The 16,952-nt window shown below is 40.5% G+C and overlaps 1 protein-coding gene across 12 annotated transcripts in view; it reads right to left on the minus strand.

Moving 5' to 3' along the window:
• The window catches only part of cacna1ba (calcium channel, voltage-dependent, N type, alpha 1B subunit, a), a 97,626-nt gene that overhangs the window by 23,530 nt on the left and 57,144 nt on the right, over positions 1-16,952 (minus strand). For all 12 annotated transcript variants that reach the window (XR_006098177.1, XM_042421761.1, XM_042421763.1 and 9 more), the window contains 14 exons: positions 12,394-12,490; positions 11,068-11,228; positions 10,791-10,928; positions 9,385-9,586; positions 8,876-9,040; positions 8,552-8,662; positions 8,388-8,471; positions 7,760-7,765; positions 6,378-6,494; positions 6,125-6,190; positions 5,908-5,999; positions 4,461-4,611; positions 3,059-3,186; positions 1,750-1,846 (listed from right to left, as the gene is read on the minus strand). Coding sequence is in view for 11 of the 12 variants with exons in the window: in XM_042421761.1 (XP_042277695.1) it covers positions 1,750-1,846; positions 3,059-3,186; positions 4,461-4,611; positions 5,908-5,999; positions 6,125-6,190; positions 6,378-6,494; positions 7,760-7,765; positions 8,388-8,471; positions 8,552-8,662; positions 8,876-9,040; positions 9,385-9,586; positions 10,791-10,928; positions 11,068-11,228; positions 12,394-12,490 (1,615 nt within the window). In the remaining variant the exon portion in view is untranslated. The remainder of the gene's footprint in view (positions 1-1,749; positions 1,847-3,058; positions 3,187-4,460; positions 4,612-5,907; positions 6,000-6,124; positions 6,191-6,377; positions 6,495-7,759; positions 7,766-8,387; positions 8,472-8,551; positions 8,663-8,875; positions 9,041-9,384; positions 9,587-10,790; positions 10,929-11,067; positions 11,229-12,393; positions 12,491-16,952) is intronic.

The following is a 16,952-nucleotide window of genomic DNA, read 5'->3' on the forward strand; positions in this document are numbered from 1 at the left end:
TTGAGTAAGCTCTACATGTACGCTGGCAGCAATAGTAGCAATAAAGAGTGTCCATTCCACAAAGTGTGGGCAGCCTTAGCAGGAAGACTTGCTTCATAAAGAACTAATGGCACCATTGGATGCTTTCATGATGCTGTGGGATTGTTGCTGTAAGAGTTGAGCTCCCCTGAACACAAAAAGCATTCACCTACATGTGCTATCAGTGGCAGTGCAGAAAGTAAGAAAGACCAGAGTCAGAATGAGACGGGGATGGAGAGCTGAGGGCCAAACACACACACACACACACACACACACACAAAACCAACAGGCTGCACAAACAATTAGAAAGGCTGCAAGACTGACAACTAGAATTTACAAAAGTAGCTGTTTGACACAGAATGAGTCTCATGCAAGAACCACTCATATGAACAGTTCTGTCATCCAAGTCAGGTGCAGATTGTCTGCTTTTGTCTACAAGAGGAAAACACTCATCATACCTTAAAAATTCATACATAAATGCATTTGCAGATTCAATATGAATCCAAATTATTATTATTATTTTTAAATCTAAAATATTCTATTGGTCAGTGTGATGTGGATCACGGCTTTCTGGGGTTTGAATGAAAAAATGTCTTGGCTTGAGGACTTTGGCGTGACAACTTCTATAATTCAGTAGTTGCCTCATGGTCTTTATGCAGGTCACAATCCAGCTGAACATCTTTTGCACTGACAGCATTAATGCAATGTATTCCCTTATCGTCCATCTTTGGGACTATGATGATATTCCCTTGACCTCTTCCCATCTATGGATCTTTTTGCTTTAGCATGACTACTGATTGTCAGCAGCTGAACTTAAGGCTCAGAGGTGTGACATTAATGTTTTTGTGAATTAAAATTGTCCACAGGGTGGGATGGGTAGCATTATATAGCAATTTGAGGATAGTAGTGATAGCGTTCGTGAACAGGTGGCATTCATTGAGTTGAAATGAGTGATTTACAACAGGCTTGTGATGTTCAGAGAGTTTGCTAAATCTGACTAGAGGTTTAGAATAAGAATATAACAATGTTCTTGCATGTGGCCCATTGCACGCCAAAAAATATTCACACAATGTTGAAGATATTAGATTTGACTTCCAAGCTAAAATATAGAATGTGGTTTATTCACATGGGTTTTTATCTCCCATGTATCTTAATACTGTGCAGCACTAACATACTAACACACACACACACACACACAAATATTTCCACTAGTGGATAGACTGAGATGAGATGAAATGAGATTAGATGAGATGAGATGAGATGAGAGAAAGAATGAGTGGGAATGAGCAGCAAAGACAGAATTACAAAGTGAAAAGCACACATAGGAAGTATTTCTCCCACAGAAAAGCAGAAGCTACACACACACACACACACACACACACACACACACACACACACTGCTCCACAAAATAAACCCCCACTAGGGCGTACCATTCAAAGGAAATAGTGACATATCTTTGTTGTAATTAACATAACTTTAAGTCTTCTTAGTTAAGCTCTATGTAGTTATTATTAGTGATGGGTTTTACCCCACACAAGAAGCTATGCTCAAAGAAACAGGAAAGACGAGGAGTATGAGGTGGGGGCTTACACCAAAAATATCAGAGCGCTAGCAAAACAAAGTGAAGAAAGGAGGGAACACTGCAGAGCACAGACATTGGCTTGAGTTCACGCCAATGGGAGAAAGGTTGTCGAGCACAGGGAAGAAGGCTTAGAAAGAGGAGGGTCTACCTTGTAGGCGACTCTCGGCGGGCATTTCTTTCCCAAACCTAAGGGTGGGGACATGTGGAGCAGCATCTGATACATATCGAGGTACTTGATACGGCCACTTCACAGGGTAGGAAAATAAAAACAAAACGCAAACAGAGAAGGATGGGGAGTTAGAGAAGGAGGAGAGGAACAAAGGGAAGAAATCAACAAAATGAGAGAATAATGTAAAGGAAAGGTACAAAAAAAACAGAAATCTGTTGTTAATAGATTTCCTAGAGTGAGATGTGAGGTGGATGCCATCCTCGGCCGCTGTGTCGGGGCACGGGGATGCATCTCTGTGGAGCTCAGGGTCCCTGAGAGGAAACATGGGATGGTAAAGAGTGAGTTTGGTGGTAGAGGGGAGGAGGGGAGAGAAGAAGGGAGGATGGCTTGACCCAACACACAGGATGCTGATGGGAGGGAAGAGAAATGACAGCATTGTAATGGGGATGTCTGCCTCAGCATGCTCACAGACATCCCCCTGGTACTTCAATCAGGGTGCACGGAGACAAAGGTTTCAATGCCAGCCCGAGCTTCTGTTTGGGGCTTTCACTCATAGCCTTGCTTTCCTCTGGCAGACGTCTTCGTGAAAAGATCAGAATCACGTGCCTCGTGGGGCTTTTGATCTGATTCGGATTGTCTTTTAAGATCTGAATGTAGTGATCAGAGATGACTTTTTAGGGTTAAATCTGGGAGAAACGGGATGTGTTGAGTGTCTGCCGTCTAAACATTATAGACAGGAGAAAGTAGGCCTGGCAGGCGGCATGTTGGGACAATGCCGTGCCTTTGAAAGCTTTGTTTCCACTCCGGCATCATCAACCAAAGCCAGTCAGTTTGGAGGGGCGGGTGCTAGTGTAAAGGCGATTTTATTGGTGCACAGCCATTCAGTTAAAAGTCTCTTGGCATAGAGGTACACAAAGCACCCTAGTGACGGAAATGTCTGGTGGTTGCAAACCTTGTATGCTACCCTATTAGGGCAGTTCTTTCCTAAGCCAAGGGGGGGTGAGATAATACGTAACAAATTGTACATATCCTTATAGGTAATCCGTCCGCTGCGGAAAAGAACAAGCACATAAATAAACACAACGTTCAGGACAGCTTAAATATAACAGTGATCATCAGTGGCTGACTGCATACAACAAGGTATTGGAACAAGGCCTCTGTGTGAGGCTTTGTTCAGTCACCTTAGTCTCAAACGGGGAAGAGAGGAGTAAGGTTAGGGTGTTAAGGTATTCCCTCCACTTTACTTTGTATGCTATTCTCTGGGGCCCAGAGGGAGGTTTGAACATACCACGCAGCGGGGTCGTACTCAGCCCAGACCCGGATGAACTCATCAAGGTGATGAGGCCCCAGGATGGAGGAGTCTCTGGTAAGGTACTCAAAGTTATCCATTATGACTGCTACAAACAGGTTCAGCATCTGCAACAGAGAGGAAGATCAGTTTACAGCTGTCTTTTGACCTGCTCATCTCAGCATTTAAAGGAACAGTTTTGACATTTTGGGGAAATACACATTCATTTTTTTTGCAGAGAGCTAGCCTGGTTCTGCTGAAAGGTAACAAAATCCATCTATCAGCACCTCTACAGCTCACTAATTAAAACAGGGCGTGGGTGTCTCCATGCGCACCTGCTATTTTGGTTCAATGTCTGGTAAGCGCATTCAGCTGCACTCCGCACAAAGGGGTTGGTTGAAGTGGAAGATATTTTTTTGCCTTTTAAACAAGGCAAGAGGTAACCGAATTCATGGCCGAACTGACAGTAGCCTGAGATATGCTGGTGACAGAGCTCAGGGGATGCTGAGATGACCCTGTGGCACAGAAGGCCAGAGCAGCAACAGGGAGGGAACATTGACCTGGCCAGTCCTTTTCCAGATCCAGACCCAAATATCCTGCACAAAGTTACTATGGACCACCTGGGAAGGTGCAGCAACCTACGACATTCTTCCTCTGTCAGGTGGAGGAATGATGTCCTGCACTGTTACACCTTCTCTCTGCACTAGCGCTGGATTTGTCTCGCAATAAAGTATTCGATAACTGCTAAACCACAGAATTTTAAGATATTACAAAATATTCTTTGGAAATGAGTATGTGGGTTTGTGCGATAAAATCCTACGTAAATACCAAGTCAGAGGTATAGGATCTCTACATAGTCTGCAGTCTGCTTCTATGTTGAGGAACATTGAGGATAACATTAAAAGAAAAAAATTATATGGAAATTCAGAACCAGCAGCTCTTCCCACTTTGCAACTTAATTGTGACTGACTAGCGCTAGCATGTTCCCAGATGGCAAGAACGTTAGCAGTTAGCTCCCCAGCTGATAGTAGTTCACCAGAAAGTAGTCACTATATCACCAAGCTTCCAGAACTAATCAATTCAAACCTTGCTGTACCACCTGGTCTCACCTGGTGACTTTGCAATCATGATGAAGAAGTTTAGACTGAAGTGCTTCTGAAGGTGTCAGCTAACTTCTCTCTGCAGATAAGCTAACTTTAAAATACAATATGGAGATTGTGTATCGTCCGACACTCACTGTGGGGCAGAGTCCACCTTTCTTGGTAGTGAGGTGGGTACAAATATATACATATTTTTTCTTTCAGATGTATTAAAATGTCTGGTTTTCAAAAAGTTCACTTGACAAGAACTAAAGAATGCTAACTATTTCAGTAGCTACATGTAGCTGTGATTCAGTACTGACCAGGAAGGAGCAGAGGAAGATAAAGGAGACAAAGTAGAAGTAGGCAAAATCACTGCCACACTCCTTCCCATGGGTCCCTGATCGCTCGTCACAGGGTCGATGACTCAGACATGATAACATGATCTCGTGCCATGCCTCGCCTGTCGCACTCCTGATGCACATAAAAAGACAGAGACAAACATTTTACTGGTTCCTTTAACAACATTTACAATACATGGTTAAATTCTGTGCTGTTTTTGATACATCATTGAATTACATGTGATTAATGTTACTGTGATGCTGTCAGATATTGTGCAATAGTGTGCTTGGAGTTGGTGCGGTAAACCTTGTTTTATGTTGCGTCACCGATACTTCATGGTTTACCAGTAAAACTATAATCAAAATCATCCTGCAGTCTGAATCAGTCTAAAACCAAGTAATGGTGTTGGGTGGGAAATCTGCAGTGAGAGAGGAGTTGATGAGACTGCCACTGTGATTTTAACTTTTTAACTTTTATAGTCGGAATGTCATGAACTGCTTCAGCTTGTACAGACGTAGGCACCCAGAGGGTACGGAGATAACTTTAACAACTACAGAAACACACATTCCACTTCTTATTCCAGTATGGGGATAGAAATGAAAAATCTGCCATGCTTGATGACATCATGAGAAGGCGTCAGGTGTTGATGTCTTTATAAGAACCAGCCCACTGTGTTTGTTGGGGAGACTGCTTTTGGTCTGTGTGAGCCTCATGGCTGATATCCAAGTATTTACAGAAATTCAGATGCAATGAATAATTCATTTCATAAAGACAAGACACAACTTGACCACAGTTAAATGTGCAATGGATCTCAGATTGTGCCAGCCATGGGTGGTAAATTTAAATTCACCATACATTTTAAAATACAACTTGTAAAGTCTATGGAACGGAACAGCTCCTTGCAGAGTTCCAGGATGTTTTACTGTTTACTGGAGCTTGTTTCTGCTCCCCGTTACAATGAAGCAGCATTACTACTGTCTGGCAGAGCAGAAGGAGCATTGTGTGTTCCTTATACTCACTAACTCATAACCAGTTCAGATGAATATGATGTATTTCTTCCAGTTAAACTACCCAACAGTATATAAAATAGTTTAAGGTAGCTTGAACTTGACCAGCTATAACATTATGTACAGCCAGAGTGTTTCCCTCCAGGTTTGTAATTATTTGAAAGGGTAATAATTTTAGTTTTAGAGAGAAATTAAATTGTCTTCTGAGCTCTTCAACTCTACCTGACTGATGACTCTCAGTGCTTACTTATATCTTGAAGTTCAACTTCATTTCTAAATATTGTTTTGGTATTATATTGTTAATTACCTACCAGACTGTGTGCCCTTTCAAAAATCCAAGTGATGACAGATTTTTCAGTATTTTTTGTAGAGAACCCTCTGCATTCTCAATAAGGTGTGTAGAGTATATAATAGCATATACCTGAACAGCAGCATGAGAGCCTGGAGGAAAGTGCGGAAGTTGTTGTGGTGATTGATAGCTGTATCCTCATTCAGATCGATGTTGCCAAACACCTACAACAAAGACACAAGTTGATTTTTACTGTCTTTGTCAATGTTTCACGTTCAGGCCAGGTCCTTGTAACACTGTACGATTATCATGTCCTCTGTCACCACCACAGTCAGTCCGTATCACCCACCTGCATCCCAATGATGGCATAAATGAAGAACAGCATAGCAATCAGCAGGCAAACATAAGGCAGGGCCTGAAGGGAACAATAGGAAACCAAAACACACTTAATTATTAATATCCACTCACAATGATTCCTGCCAGGATGTTTGAGTTTGTGTGTGCAGGGAGTTACTGTACGTGGATGTGGGTACAGGTATACGTGCAATATGTGTGTGCACATGTCAGTTAGCGCATGAGCACGAGTTAATGTGCGTGAGCACCTTGAAGGACTGGACGAAGGTCCACAGCAGGATGCGGATGGTGTAACCCTGCCTCAGCAGCTTGATGAGCCGAGCGGCTCTGAAAAGCCTCAGGAAGCTCAGGTTGAGCAGCCTGTCCTGTTAGACATCAGAAACGACATCAAGCACTTACCAAACAACTACCCTGATAAACACACCTTTATCAGCACTCACACATTCAGCTGGTTACAAACACACACAGGTGACATATTGACCCCTTTAAAGGACAGGTTCAGGAACACTCCCTGTAATCATTCTTCCTGTTCATACGGACTGTTAACACATTCCTCGCTGCTGCACTTCCACTGTAAGAGATGAGGGACAAAATCCACAGTTCTTGTTCTCTCCAAAAATGTATTTAAAAGTTTATCTGAAGCTAATATCAGGCTTTAGTAGTCTGGGTGGGTATCGAGTGGGTGACCATGTTTTTAATACGACGTTCCTCCCTTGTGTTTTCACAGACAGTGTTTCCATGCTGAACTGAGGTGGAGAGACAGTAACACAAAGAGAAATGTTGAACTAAAAAGACCATAACTTTGGAAAATACTCACTTGAGTTGACTAACTCAGACTGCTGAACTCTCATATTAACTTCAAATAAACTTTTAAATACATTTTTGCACAGAACAAGGACTACGGATGCTGGTACCCATCACTTAAGGAAAGGATCTCTTGATGTCCAGTGTGAATATAAGGAATGATTACAGCCAGCAAAACCTGTTCCAACATTCATATGGGCACCTGACTGTTGTTAATTGACTAACATGTCACCAGATGAGCTGATAACAGCTGATGAGGGGGTAAGTGTGAATATATACACAGTATATGGTTCAACAAATCTATGTATGACTACTAGAAAGTATCCCTCTGCCACAGCTCGGCAAAGAACATTCTGGACTGTAACTTTAGAATATAATGACTCGATTTACATAATACTGAAGCCTCATGTTAGCTTCAGCTGAACTTTGGAATGAATATAAAAACTTCTACTGTCTTCTACTGATCTACTAGTGTGAGGGACACTCCCCATGACGCATTCAAGGCAGACATGAGCCGTCACGGAAGTGACCCTGTAAAACTGCCATTGTGACTTTTAAGTTTAATGAACCTGGTGATTATTCAGACATGAGACCAACATGTTAATTTGCGATCACATTTATGTAATGAGACGCATGTCAGGATAACTTTGACCAATCGTTTTTTAAATCCGTCTCTTACAAGTCCCCCAACTTTACCGAAGTGTAATACTAAATCCTTGCAGTACTCTTATAACTCACATTTAAGAGACCAGAATGCTTAATATATTAAATATCACACCAAAGTATGTGAACTAAGAGCAGAGAACGGCAACAGAAGGTCACTCACCGTAGTCTAGTGATGATTTGGACCAGGGCATGGCAACACCGTGGACGACAATCAACAAGATGAAAATGTAGAAACAAAGACAGAGAGATATAAAGAATAAGAGGGAGACAGAAAGAGAGAGAGGATAGGAGGAAGAAGGAGAGGCGAGAGAACAGTCATACTGTACAACATAAAGTGATACAGCTTAACAAATGTACAACAAATACACACATGTAAATCAGTCAAAGGCTACTTCACAATACACACGTGAACAGGTAAGAGCGCTGAAAGTCTGGAATGAATAAAGAAACTGTCAAACAACACAAGCTGTGAAGCACATATTAAAGATTACTTCAAAGAGGCCGTGCATCCAGAGCTCCTCTATCACCTCTCTATGATAAATCCATCCTATCAACACAACACTCGCTCACCCGCCTCCCCTCCCTCCTCGTCTAAAGCTATCAGGCCTCTCTGGACTGCTGCCATGTGATTGTCTTTGCTGATGTGCCTAGTTAGCTTGTTTGCACAAAGCTTGCAACACGGGCGGTCCCTGCCACGGCTCATTACCATGAGAGCAGTGTTGTATGGATACAGTGCATTCAGCCTTGTTGGAGTGAGTGATGGAGCGGGTGAGGAAGGGTGCTCTTACATTGATTTCAGTGACCAGGATGTCAGTGATGCTACCCAACACCGTCACAAAGTCAAATACGTTCCAGGCGTCCTTTAGGTAGTTCTGAGAAACAACAGCTCAAAGTCATTAGTTGATATTAATTATTCAGGATATTCTACTGTTGTTCTATGAGTTTTACCCACCAGTGGACCAAAAGCAATGATCTTGAGGATACACTCCAGAGAGAAGAGAGTGGTGAAGACGATGTTGAGGTTCTTCAACATGGCTTCATAGAATTCTGGAGCTCCATGGAACTGAAAGACAAGAAGGACGTTTTTTTTCACTTTTCTCCTGCACAGGAACAAAAACCTTGAGGGTGTTTTCCTTCCTGAATGTGGGATAGAAACTGTTAAATGATCTGTCTGAGCTTATGAATCCAGGACTTTGTATAACAGCTGAAACTAGATTTGAGACTATAAATATCTAACATGTTTATCTGCAAGTCAAACCTACAGCACAGTTCTTACCTTCATCATCAGTACCACGGTGTTGAGGGCGATCATGATCATGATGGAGTACTCGAATGGAGCTGAGACAACAAACTTCCACATCCTGTACTGGAAGGACTGGGTGTTCTCCGGCATGTAGCGTGTCAGAGGTTTGGCATTGATGGCAAAGTCAATACAAGCCCTCTGTAACACAGAAACCAAAGTGAACCACTGCTTCACTGTCTGGATCATTTGTTACTAACTAATCTTAGTCTATTCATAAAAACTGCATTTAGTGCCTTGTTCAAATTATAGCTACATTTAAACATCTTAGCTAATTATCAAAGCACCACATGACCAATGAGCACAATATTTTATTGGATGGCCGATAAGGTCTACCGAGATTTGGAAAAAGTGTTTCAAAGAAAATGATCTCCTCAGTCTCTGTTGTCTCCTGCTGCAAAAAGTTCTTCAGTCTTTCCAAATCCATTCATGACTTTTGAACGTTGTGAAGATAGTGATGACAGATAGTAATTTCTATGCTTTACCTCATTCTTTTCCAAGCTGCATTCAGACAAGGCCTTGTCTCCCTGCTCCTGGAAGGTGATGATGATCAGAGCGACGAAGATGTTGACAAAGAAAAAAGGGAAAACCACAAAGTAGACCACATAGAAGATGGACATCTCTATCCGGTAGCCTGGACTGGGACCCTGGTCTTCAAAGGTGGCATCAACAGAGTGCTTCAAGACTCTGCAGGGAGAGCGAAGCACAGTCACAGTTTTTCATCAATAAAACTATCAAAAAAAAGTTCAAATTAAAGTCTGTATGTAATTAAAAAAAAAGAAACTATATAAATGAACTCATAAAAACATGACACAGCAAATGTTTCTTTTCCTAAAAGCTGAAATTGACAATTAAAGCTCTTTTGTGAATGTGCAATAGGCATGAGAGTGAAATCAAAGCCTCGACTCCATGGCCTCTAGATTTATCACAATTAAAAGCTGATAACATTGTAAGTCACTATAGGGAGAGAATATACTGTATACACAGCCTGACATGATGGTGAGTGTTGTAAGAATTGAACACTTGTTTCATGTTGTTGGGTATTTATTTCTCATGTTCTGTAATCAGCATGGGTTTATATGGAAGGGAGTACTGTAAATACCAGGATTTTATGGACAAATAAACTGAAGCCTACTGCTTTCATTTTTCATGCAGTCTTGCTGAAAAACATAACGTCATGAAATATATTCAATCACTAACAAATCTCACATGAAGGTCTGTTATTTTTATGCACACAGAACTGGAATTGGCTAAATAAACAACTTAATGAAATGAGACAATGAGATGAGTGTTTGTCCTCTGATTTGAGTCAGAAGGACAACACACTCATCCTGTTATTTTTAATTAGTCCCACATTGTGCACATATCACCATACTGAGAATTGAGTTTTTAATAGCTGCATATCCCCATAAAATGGAAATGTTCAAGATGACTTGCACATCATTTTAGATGCATTACCTGACATATAGTATTTGGTATCTTTAGAAACTTTGGGATCTCCAATGGGATTGTCAATGTTTGGCCGCAGACCGTGAGTTTGTTAAGACTTATTAGTGCATAAGAGATGATGATTGAATTAAATGTATTATATAGATGTTAGAAGGCGGAACAAGACGCATTTAATCTTTCTGCATGTTTGACCTTGTGCTGCTGTGACAGCATTCAGACTTGTGCTGTGTCTTTAACTTAAGAGTGACTCGGACGTTTATTCAGACATCAGACCAACATAAACGAAGTTTAAATCACCATCAGATTAATGTAACAGGGTGCATGTCTGAAAGGGGATTTATATTCTTTTTTTCTGCTTGTGACATTGACATTGAAATGACATCTAACTAATCCTGTTTTGTGTCGGTGTACTTGAAACTATGACAGCTACAGCTGCACTTACGTCGGCCAGCCCTCCCCGGTGGACACAGTGAAGAGGGTGAGGAAGGCCCACAGCACGTTGTCATAATGGAACTCATATTTCTTCCACTCTCTGGGCATAGCAGCCACCTCCTCTTTGTCATAGTCTAGGAACTGCCCTCTGGAAGACATGAAGCAGAGTTAAAGCTGAGTGGTGTTAGATAGGTACAGGGTCTGGTTTTGACCACACCAACAATGACAGTTTACAGCTTTAAAGTCTATGAGATAAGAAATGAGGAAGTGTGGGATTTTAGACCAACTTGCAGTCCTTCTCCAAGCCCTTGGACTCGTCTGTGCAGTAGAAGAATTTTCCCTTGAAGAGCTGAACAGCGATGACGGCAAAGATGAACATGAAGAGGATGTAAACGATGAGGATGTTCAGCACATTCTTCAAGGAGTTGACCACACAGTCGAACACAGCCTGAGGACACACACACACACACACACAAACACACACGTTTGATCGTCTCTGTTGTTACAAACGCCTGCAACAGTCCAACAAAGACTAATAATGTCAATTCTAAACTGCCCTGATCTATGTAACTTTAGAAAGAATAAATAACAGATTCTTCCCGTTACAAATGAAAAGTTGAACTCATAAGCAATAAAACACACCCTTGCTCAGGTCAGTGCTCTCAAAGGTTACTTGGTCTGGTATGAGCAGCAGCTTGTGGAGGCTAACGTTAGCAAACCTTAAATAGATATTGCTGTGTAACTGACATTGACACAGTGAGGGCTCTTCAGCAAAGGTTAACATTTAACAATTAAATGTTAAATCAACAACAAACAATTAATATTAGTGACAGAAAATGAAAGTTCAGAGTCCATTTTAAGAGTAACTTCATACCAGGCTAGAAACAGTGTTTTGCTGCCCTCTCTGGTTGAAGGTTTCATGACTATTTGACCACAACCAGCATTATTGATGGCGTTTGATGACGTCTCTTGTGTTATTCTATATTTTTCTTATTGTCAACAAATCCCATAAAAAGAACAAAACCCAATTAAAGGTTTCCCTGAGTGAACTGGTTAGCAGAGGTGGTGAGCGGTGCAGACTCCAGGCTGTTCTGAACGTGTGATGTGATCAATCGATCGATCAATCACCTGCTGAGCTGAATCTGACAGATCCTGATGCATCTCATGTCATTATCGATAAAGTTACTGATGACAGTTTAAACTCATTAAATATATCTGCTTTATTGTGTGATGTAGTATTACTGCTCACTTTCCCTGAAGCTTAATAAGCCTAATATTTTATTTCATAAAATAGTAACAGTGTCTTCTGACGTTAGTGGAGGCGATCTTTATTTCAGGTAAGGTATTCCTCAGTGGCACAGAGCTCCATTATTGTACAAAAACTATTAAAAACACATTAATAAGCCATCCTGCTCACTAGAACACCAAATATGGATTAACCCACAGCTAAAAATAGTCCCCAACATATGCACCATTTCCACCTGTTTGAGTACCGTTTGCTAAAGGCTACAGTGAGCAGCTGTTTTAGGAAATGACTCAGCCTTTATCACAGTTCAGCGCTGCCACCTCATCTCTATAAATCAAAATAAAACAGAGCGACACTGGAGCAGAACCTTGAGTTTTGGCAGACGTTTGATAGTCTTGAGAGGCCTGAGCACTCGGAGAACCCTCAGAGACTTGATCGTGCTGATGTCTTTGCCTTTGGTCCCCCTGCGGAGAGCAAACACAGTTAGACTACACAAAGAACTATCGGCAAACAACATGAACTGTATTTCATCAATGTCTTCCTGTGTTATTGATATTGATAAAGTGGACATGTTGGAGAATTTTTCAGACTAAAATTTAACATGATAGTCAGCTGGGTTTATGAGGTAAACAACAATATGCTCTCTGAATATAACCAAAAACACATCAGTGAGGAAGATGGGAAGTCTAGTTGGAAACATTGTAATGTAAAGTGTTCTGGTTCATGCATGATGCTATTTGTAAGTCATAGTGCTCAGGGTGATCACTAGTCCTGGACAGACAGCTAAGGGTCATGAGTGATGTCAGTAGGTATATTCATTCACCAGGCGCTGTGGTAGAAGTCAACCCTTTTCCTTAAACATTGTTTGTCATGACCTGGTGACTAGCTACCTATAGATTAACCTGCCATCCATGTTGCTGACTAAAATATGAATTTTAAAATGATTGGTTTTTTTTACAAGCTTCTATAAAGACACATCTGTCTGCAGAAACCAGTGAGTAACTCTTCATGGCAATATGTTAACCAACAGATGTAGTTGGCACTACTCTGATGTACGATAAATAAATATAGAAAGGAGGCCATGGTGGAGAGATATTTTACATTTTTGGGAAATACACCTATATTCTTTCTTTCAGAGAGTGGGAGTGAGATTTGAAGATTGATATCAATCTCATGTCCGTGCTTTAAATACGGAGCTTGTGGATGTGGTTAGCCTTGCTTAGCAGACTGGAACCAGCAGCAAACAGCTAGCCTGGCTCTGGCCAAGGTTCAAAAGCGCACCTACCCACAGTATTAAACTGTCAGTTAACTGGCATGTTGTATCTTGTTTGTTTAATTTGTACACGAACAGAAATGTAAAACAGGGGGAGTTATGTGCTGGAATCATTTCTTGAGAAACAACAGCACTTCTGAGCAGTATGTCTTACTATTGCACTGGTTGCCAGATGCAGTTGCTGAACACAGGTTTGGCTGTTGGTCTCTACATGAAATTGATATATTGATCTTCTCATCTCACTCTCAGAAAAAAAGCGAATAAGAATATTCCGTAAATGTTGAGTTATTTCTTTAACTTTTCAGAATAGCCGAGACCATTTTGAACTGTTATTCAATGACATTTTAACTATTTATTGCACTGAGGAGTGTCCAGCCAACACACACTTATGAAACATTTATCCCTTAAATTGACTTCAAGCATGGTGTGTGATGGAGAGTACATTTAATTGAAATTCAGTTGAATTGGATGGAAACCCAGTGATTGTGCTGTTGTAACTATGTACACAGTATATGTTCAGCAGAATGGACACTCAGAGAATAATCTTCATTCAATTATTATATCTACTATTATAGTCGCTGACAGTAAGTAGTAGAACAGAACGGCTGATTCTGAAGAAAACTTTAAAAGCAACAGTTTTAAACATCTGTAAGCTGTAACCCAAAGGTCACCATACCGGGGTGGCAGGAACACATTCCAATGACACTAATTAGGTGTAAGTAAGACTTGTTGTTATGTTATTCCCAAGCAGTACACACTCCACAATACAGACAACCTCACACAGGAACATGCAGCTCCTCACCATTCACCTGCGTGTATCATGTAATCCTGGTTTACATGAACAAATCGCTCTGAAATCTCTATTTGAGCACATGCAAATATTAATACACAGAAATACTTCTTTTGTCCTTTTGTGTTAAGAGGACATGTTGTTCTCCATGCAAGTACGGTCACACTTAGGACTGTGCATCAGGAATAATTAATCATCAAGATGTCTTGGATGGACATCTCAGTGATTAAGATCTTGGTGATAAAGATCTTAAACTAATTTGCCGCCTAAAAGAAAACACACGTTTAGGCAAATAAGCTGATTTAGCAATAACACACAAGAGGACAAAGACACATTTAGAAGAAGAAAATCATTAGTCGTTGTTGAGGTGAGATGTTTGAATAAACTGTATACTGTACATATGTACAATTGATGAATTATTATCATTTTGTATCATCACTGACAAGAGTAACCCAACTGTAAATTTCACGTGTATGAAATATGTTGCATTGCATTGTGGGATTCTAATATATATATATATATAAAATAGAGAGTGACATCACAGTTTATGTGACTGTCATGACTCAGGACAGCAAACGTAGCTGGTTATTACTAAGTTACTTTTTGATTTTCATGATGTAGATATTTTAAACATTGTGCAAAAACAAAAATTCAAATTAATGGAATTTATTGAATATATCCCCCAGCCCTCCACTAAGGCATGCTAACAGTTGAGCATAACACTTGTCTATACTGAAAATTGATGAATACTAAGTACACACAGGTCAAAGTACAAACATCCCAAGAGCTTATTTGTCAGAAAGTCAGAGTTGTTCTTTGAGAATAGTATTTGCGATTGACAGCAAGGATTTCTCGTATAACACTTAAAAGATAAGGATAGCGATGTTATGTTGACTTATTGTCAACAAATCTCATGTGCAGAGCTTCTAAACAAGTTACAGTAACCACTGTCTTCAGGAATGAAGGAACATGTCACCCAGTGCAAGAGTGTGTCTCACTGACATGTTTTTAATAGTTTTTGGACAACAATGGGGGTCTAAGCACAGAGGAATAAGATATATCAGACTTATATATACATCAGTGGGATGAGTTCGTTCTTGGTTTGGCTCTGCACATGAGATTTATTGACAGTGTCAGAATTTTTTTGCCTTCTCTCGCCTAATTTGACCACTTCGACAGCAAATGTTCCATGACATTGACCTATATACATCCAACTAGATACAAGGAGTACCCACACACTGAATGAGAGCTCCCTTTACTTTATTTGCGATGTTTCGACCAACTACAGGTCTTCCTCAGGAAGGAAAAAAAGAGGAAGATTTAGCATAGGACTACTTTGTTTCATTCACCTATATACATCAAGCAAGTGGTACAATCATGTCGAGCTGTGATCAAACAGGGTCCAATGTGTAGTCTGTCAAGTGTCTCTGTCAAGTCACAGCAAGTGGCTTTGTGACTTTGCCATCACTTAATCCAGTGGTTCCCAATCTGAGGGTCCTGATCCTCACAAGGGGTCGCAAGACAAATCTGAGTGGTCAAGAGATGATTAACAGGATAGGAAAGCTTTTGCTACACCAAACCATGCTTTTTTAAAGACTTTCCTTTAATTTTTGTTCTTTTCTCTTGTGAATTACTGGATAATTTGACCTCTAAAATGTATTTAAACTAGGAAAATGCTTTGGTTGAACTGGTCAGCTGGTCGACATATGTAACTAGTGATGAGGGGTCACAAGAAGACATTCCCTCTCTCAAAGGGTTTCAAGCAAAAAAGGTTAGGAACCACTACAATAATCTGACACGGTGACTGTCTCAAAATGTAAAAGTTTTGTGAACAAGGACAAGTGAACAAGTGATCAGGCCAGATTCAAAAACAACTTCAAAAGTACTGTACCGACAGTAGTCTGTAAATCTCTGAATGACATTACAGTGTCCATATTGTACCTAACAGAACTGTTGATTTGAGCTACACCAACAGCCCCGAACAGTCACTACAAGGTCAGCAGCAAAGGTTTTGTAGAGGTATAATCCACATCTCCTGGTAATTCCATTAGTCACAAATGCTGCTTCCAGTATACTATCTGGAATAAGTTGGACAGATCTACAAGGAAACAAACTAGCGCACAAGCTTTCAAATGTAAATTGAAATCTGGACACCCCTATACTAGACTATGCATACCTTTACTACTGTTTACTATGTTTGTTTTTAATATGTATACAAAAGTGACTATTCTGGTGAGATAAAGTGAACTGAATTGTATTTCTACACTTTTGCTAATCCAGAATAAAACTGGGAACAAGATAAAGTGACATTAACACCGACTACCATGTACATTCCATGGAATACCATGAATCCTTAAAATGAGTGGTGTTGTAAGCTGGGATAGATACAGAGAAGATGGAAAAGATGAGCAGGAATTCTTCAAGGACAAATGACGACCGTGGCCACAGAGGAGGGATAAGCCAGAAATCCTCTGACATATTAGAAGTTCTTTAAAATCTCCCACAAAGTGTCAAATGGTGTGAGGCTATAACTTCTGATAGGCTTGTGCTGAATAAGCACCTCAAGGAACCCTGAGAACAATGATAAGAAACACATTTCCAAGGATAGAGTCAAATAAAATGTGCAGACAGCAAAGGTCGCAAGGCCACATCTTGCTATCTTATATAAAAAGAGCCAAATTCTTGTGGTTAAACACGCTAAGACATAATGAGATTAAAAAAAATAGAAAAATATCCCAAGCATACAGTGAATCAAAGGTTCAATGCCCACAAGCCCACAGCTTTTAAGTGTTCTTCTCCTAATCAGTCAGCTACAAACCCTGTGGTCTCTGTATTCTGCCTACTGTTTAGTGAGCATCATAAA

This window comes from Thunnus maccoyii, chromosome 9 (genome assembly GCF_910596095.1).
Source record: "Thunnus maccoyii chromosome 9, fThuMac1.1, whole genome shotgun sequence".
Classification (NCBI taxonomy): domain Eukaryota; kingdom Metazoa; phylum Chordata; class Actinopteri; order Scombriformes; family Scombridae; genus Thunnus; species Thunnus maccoyii.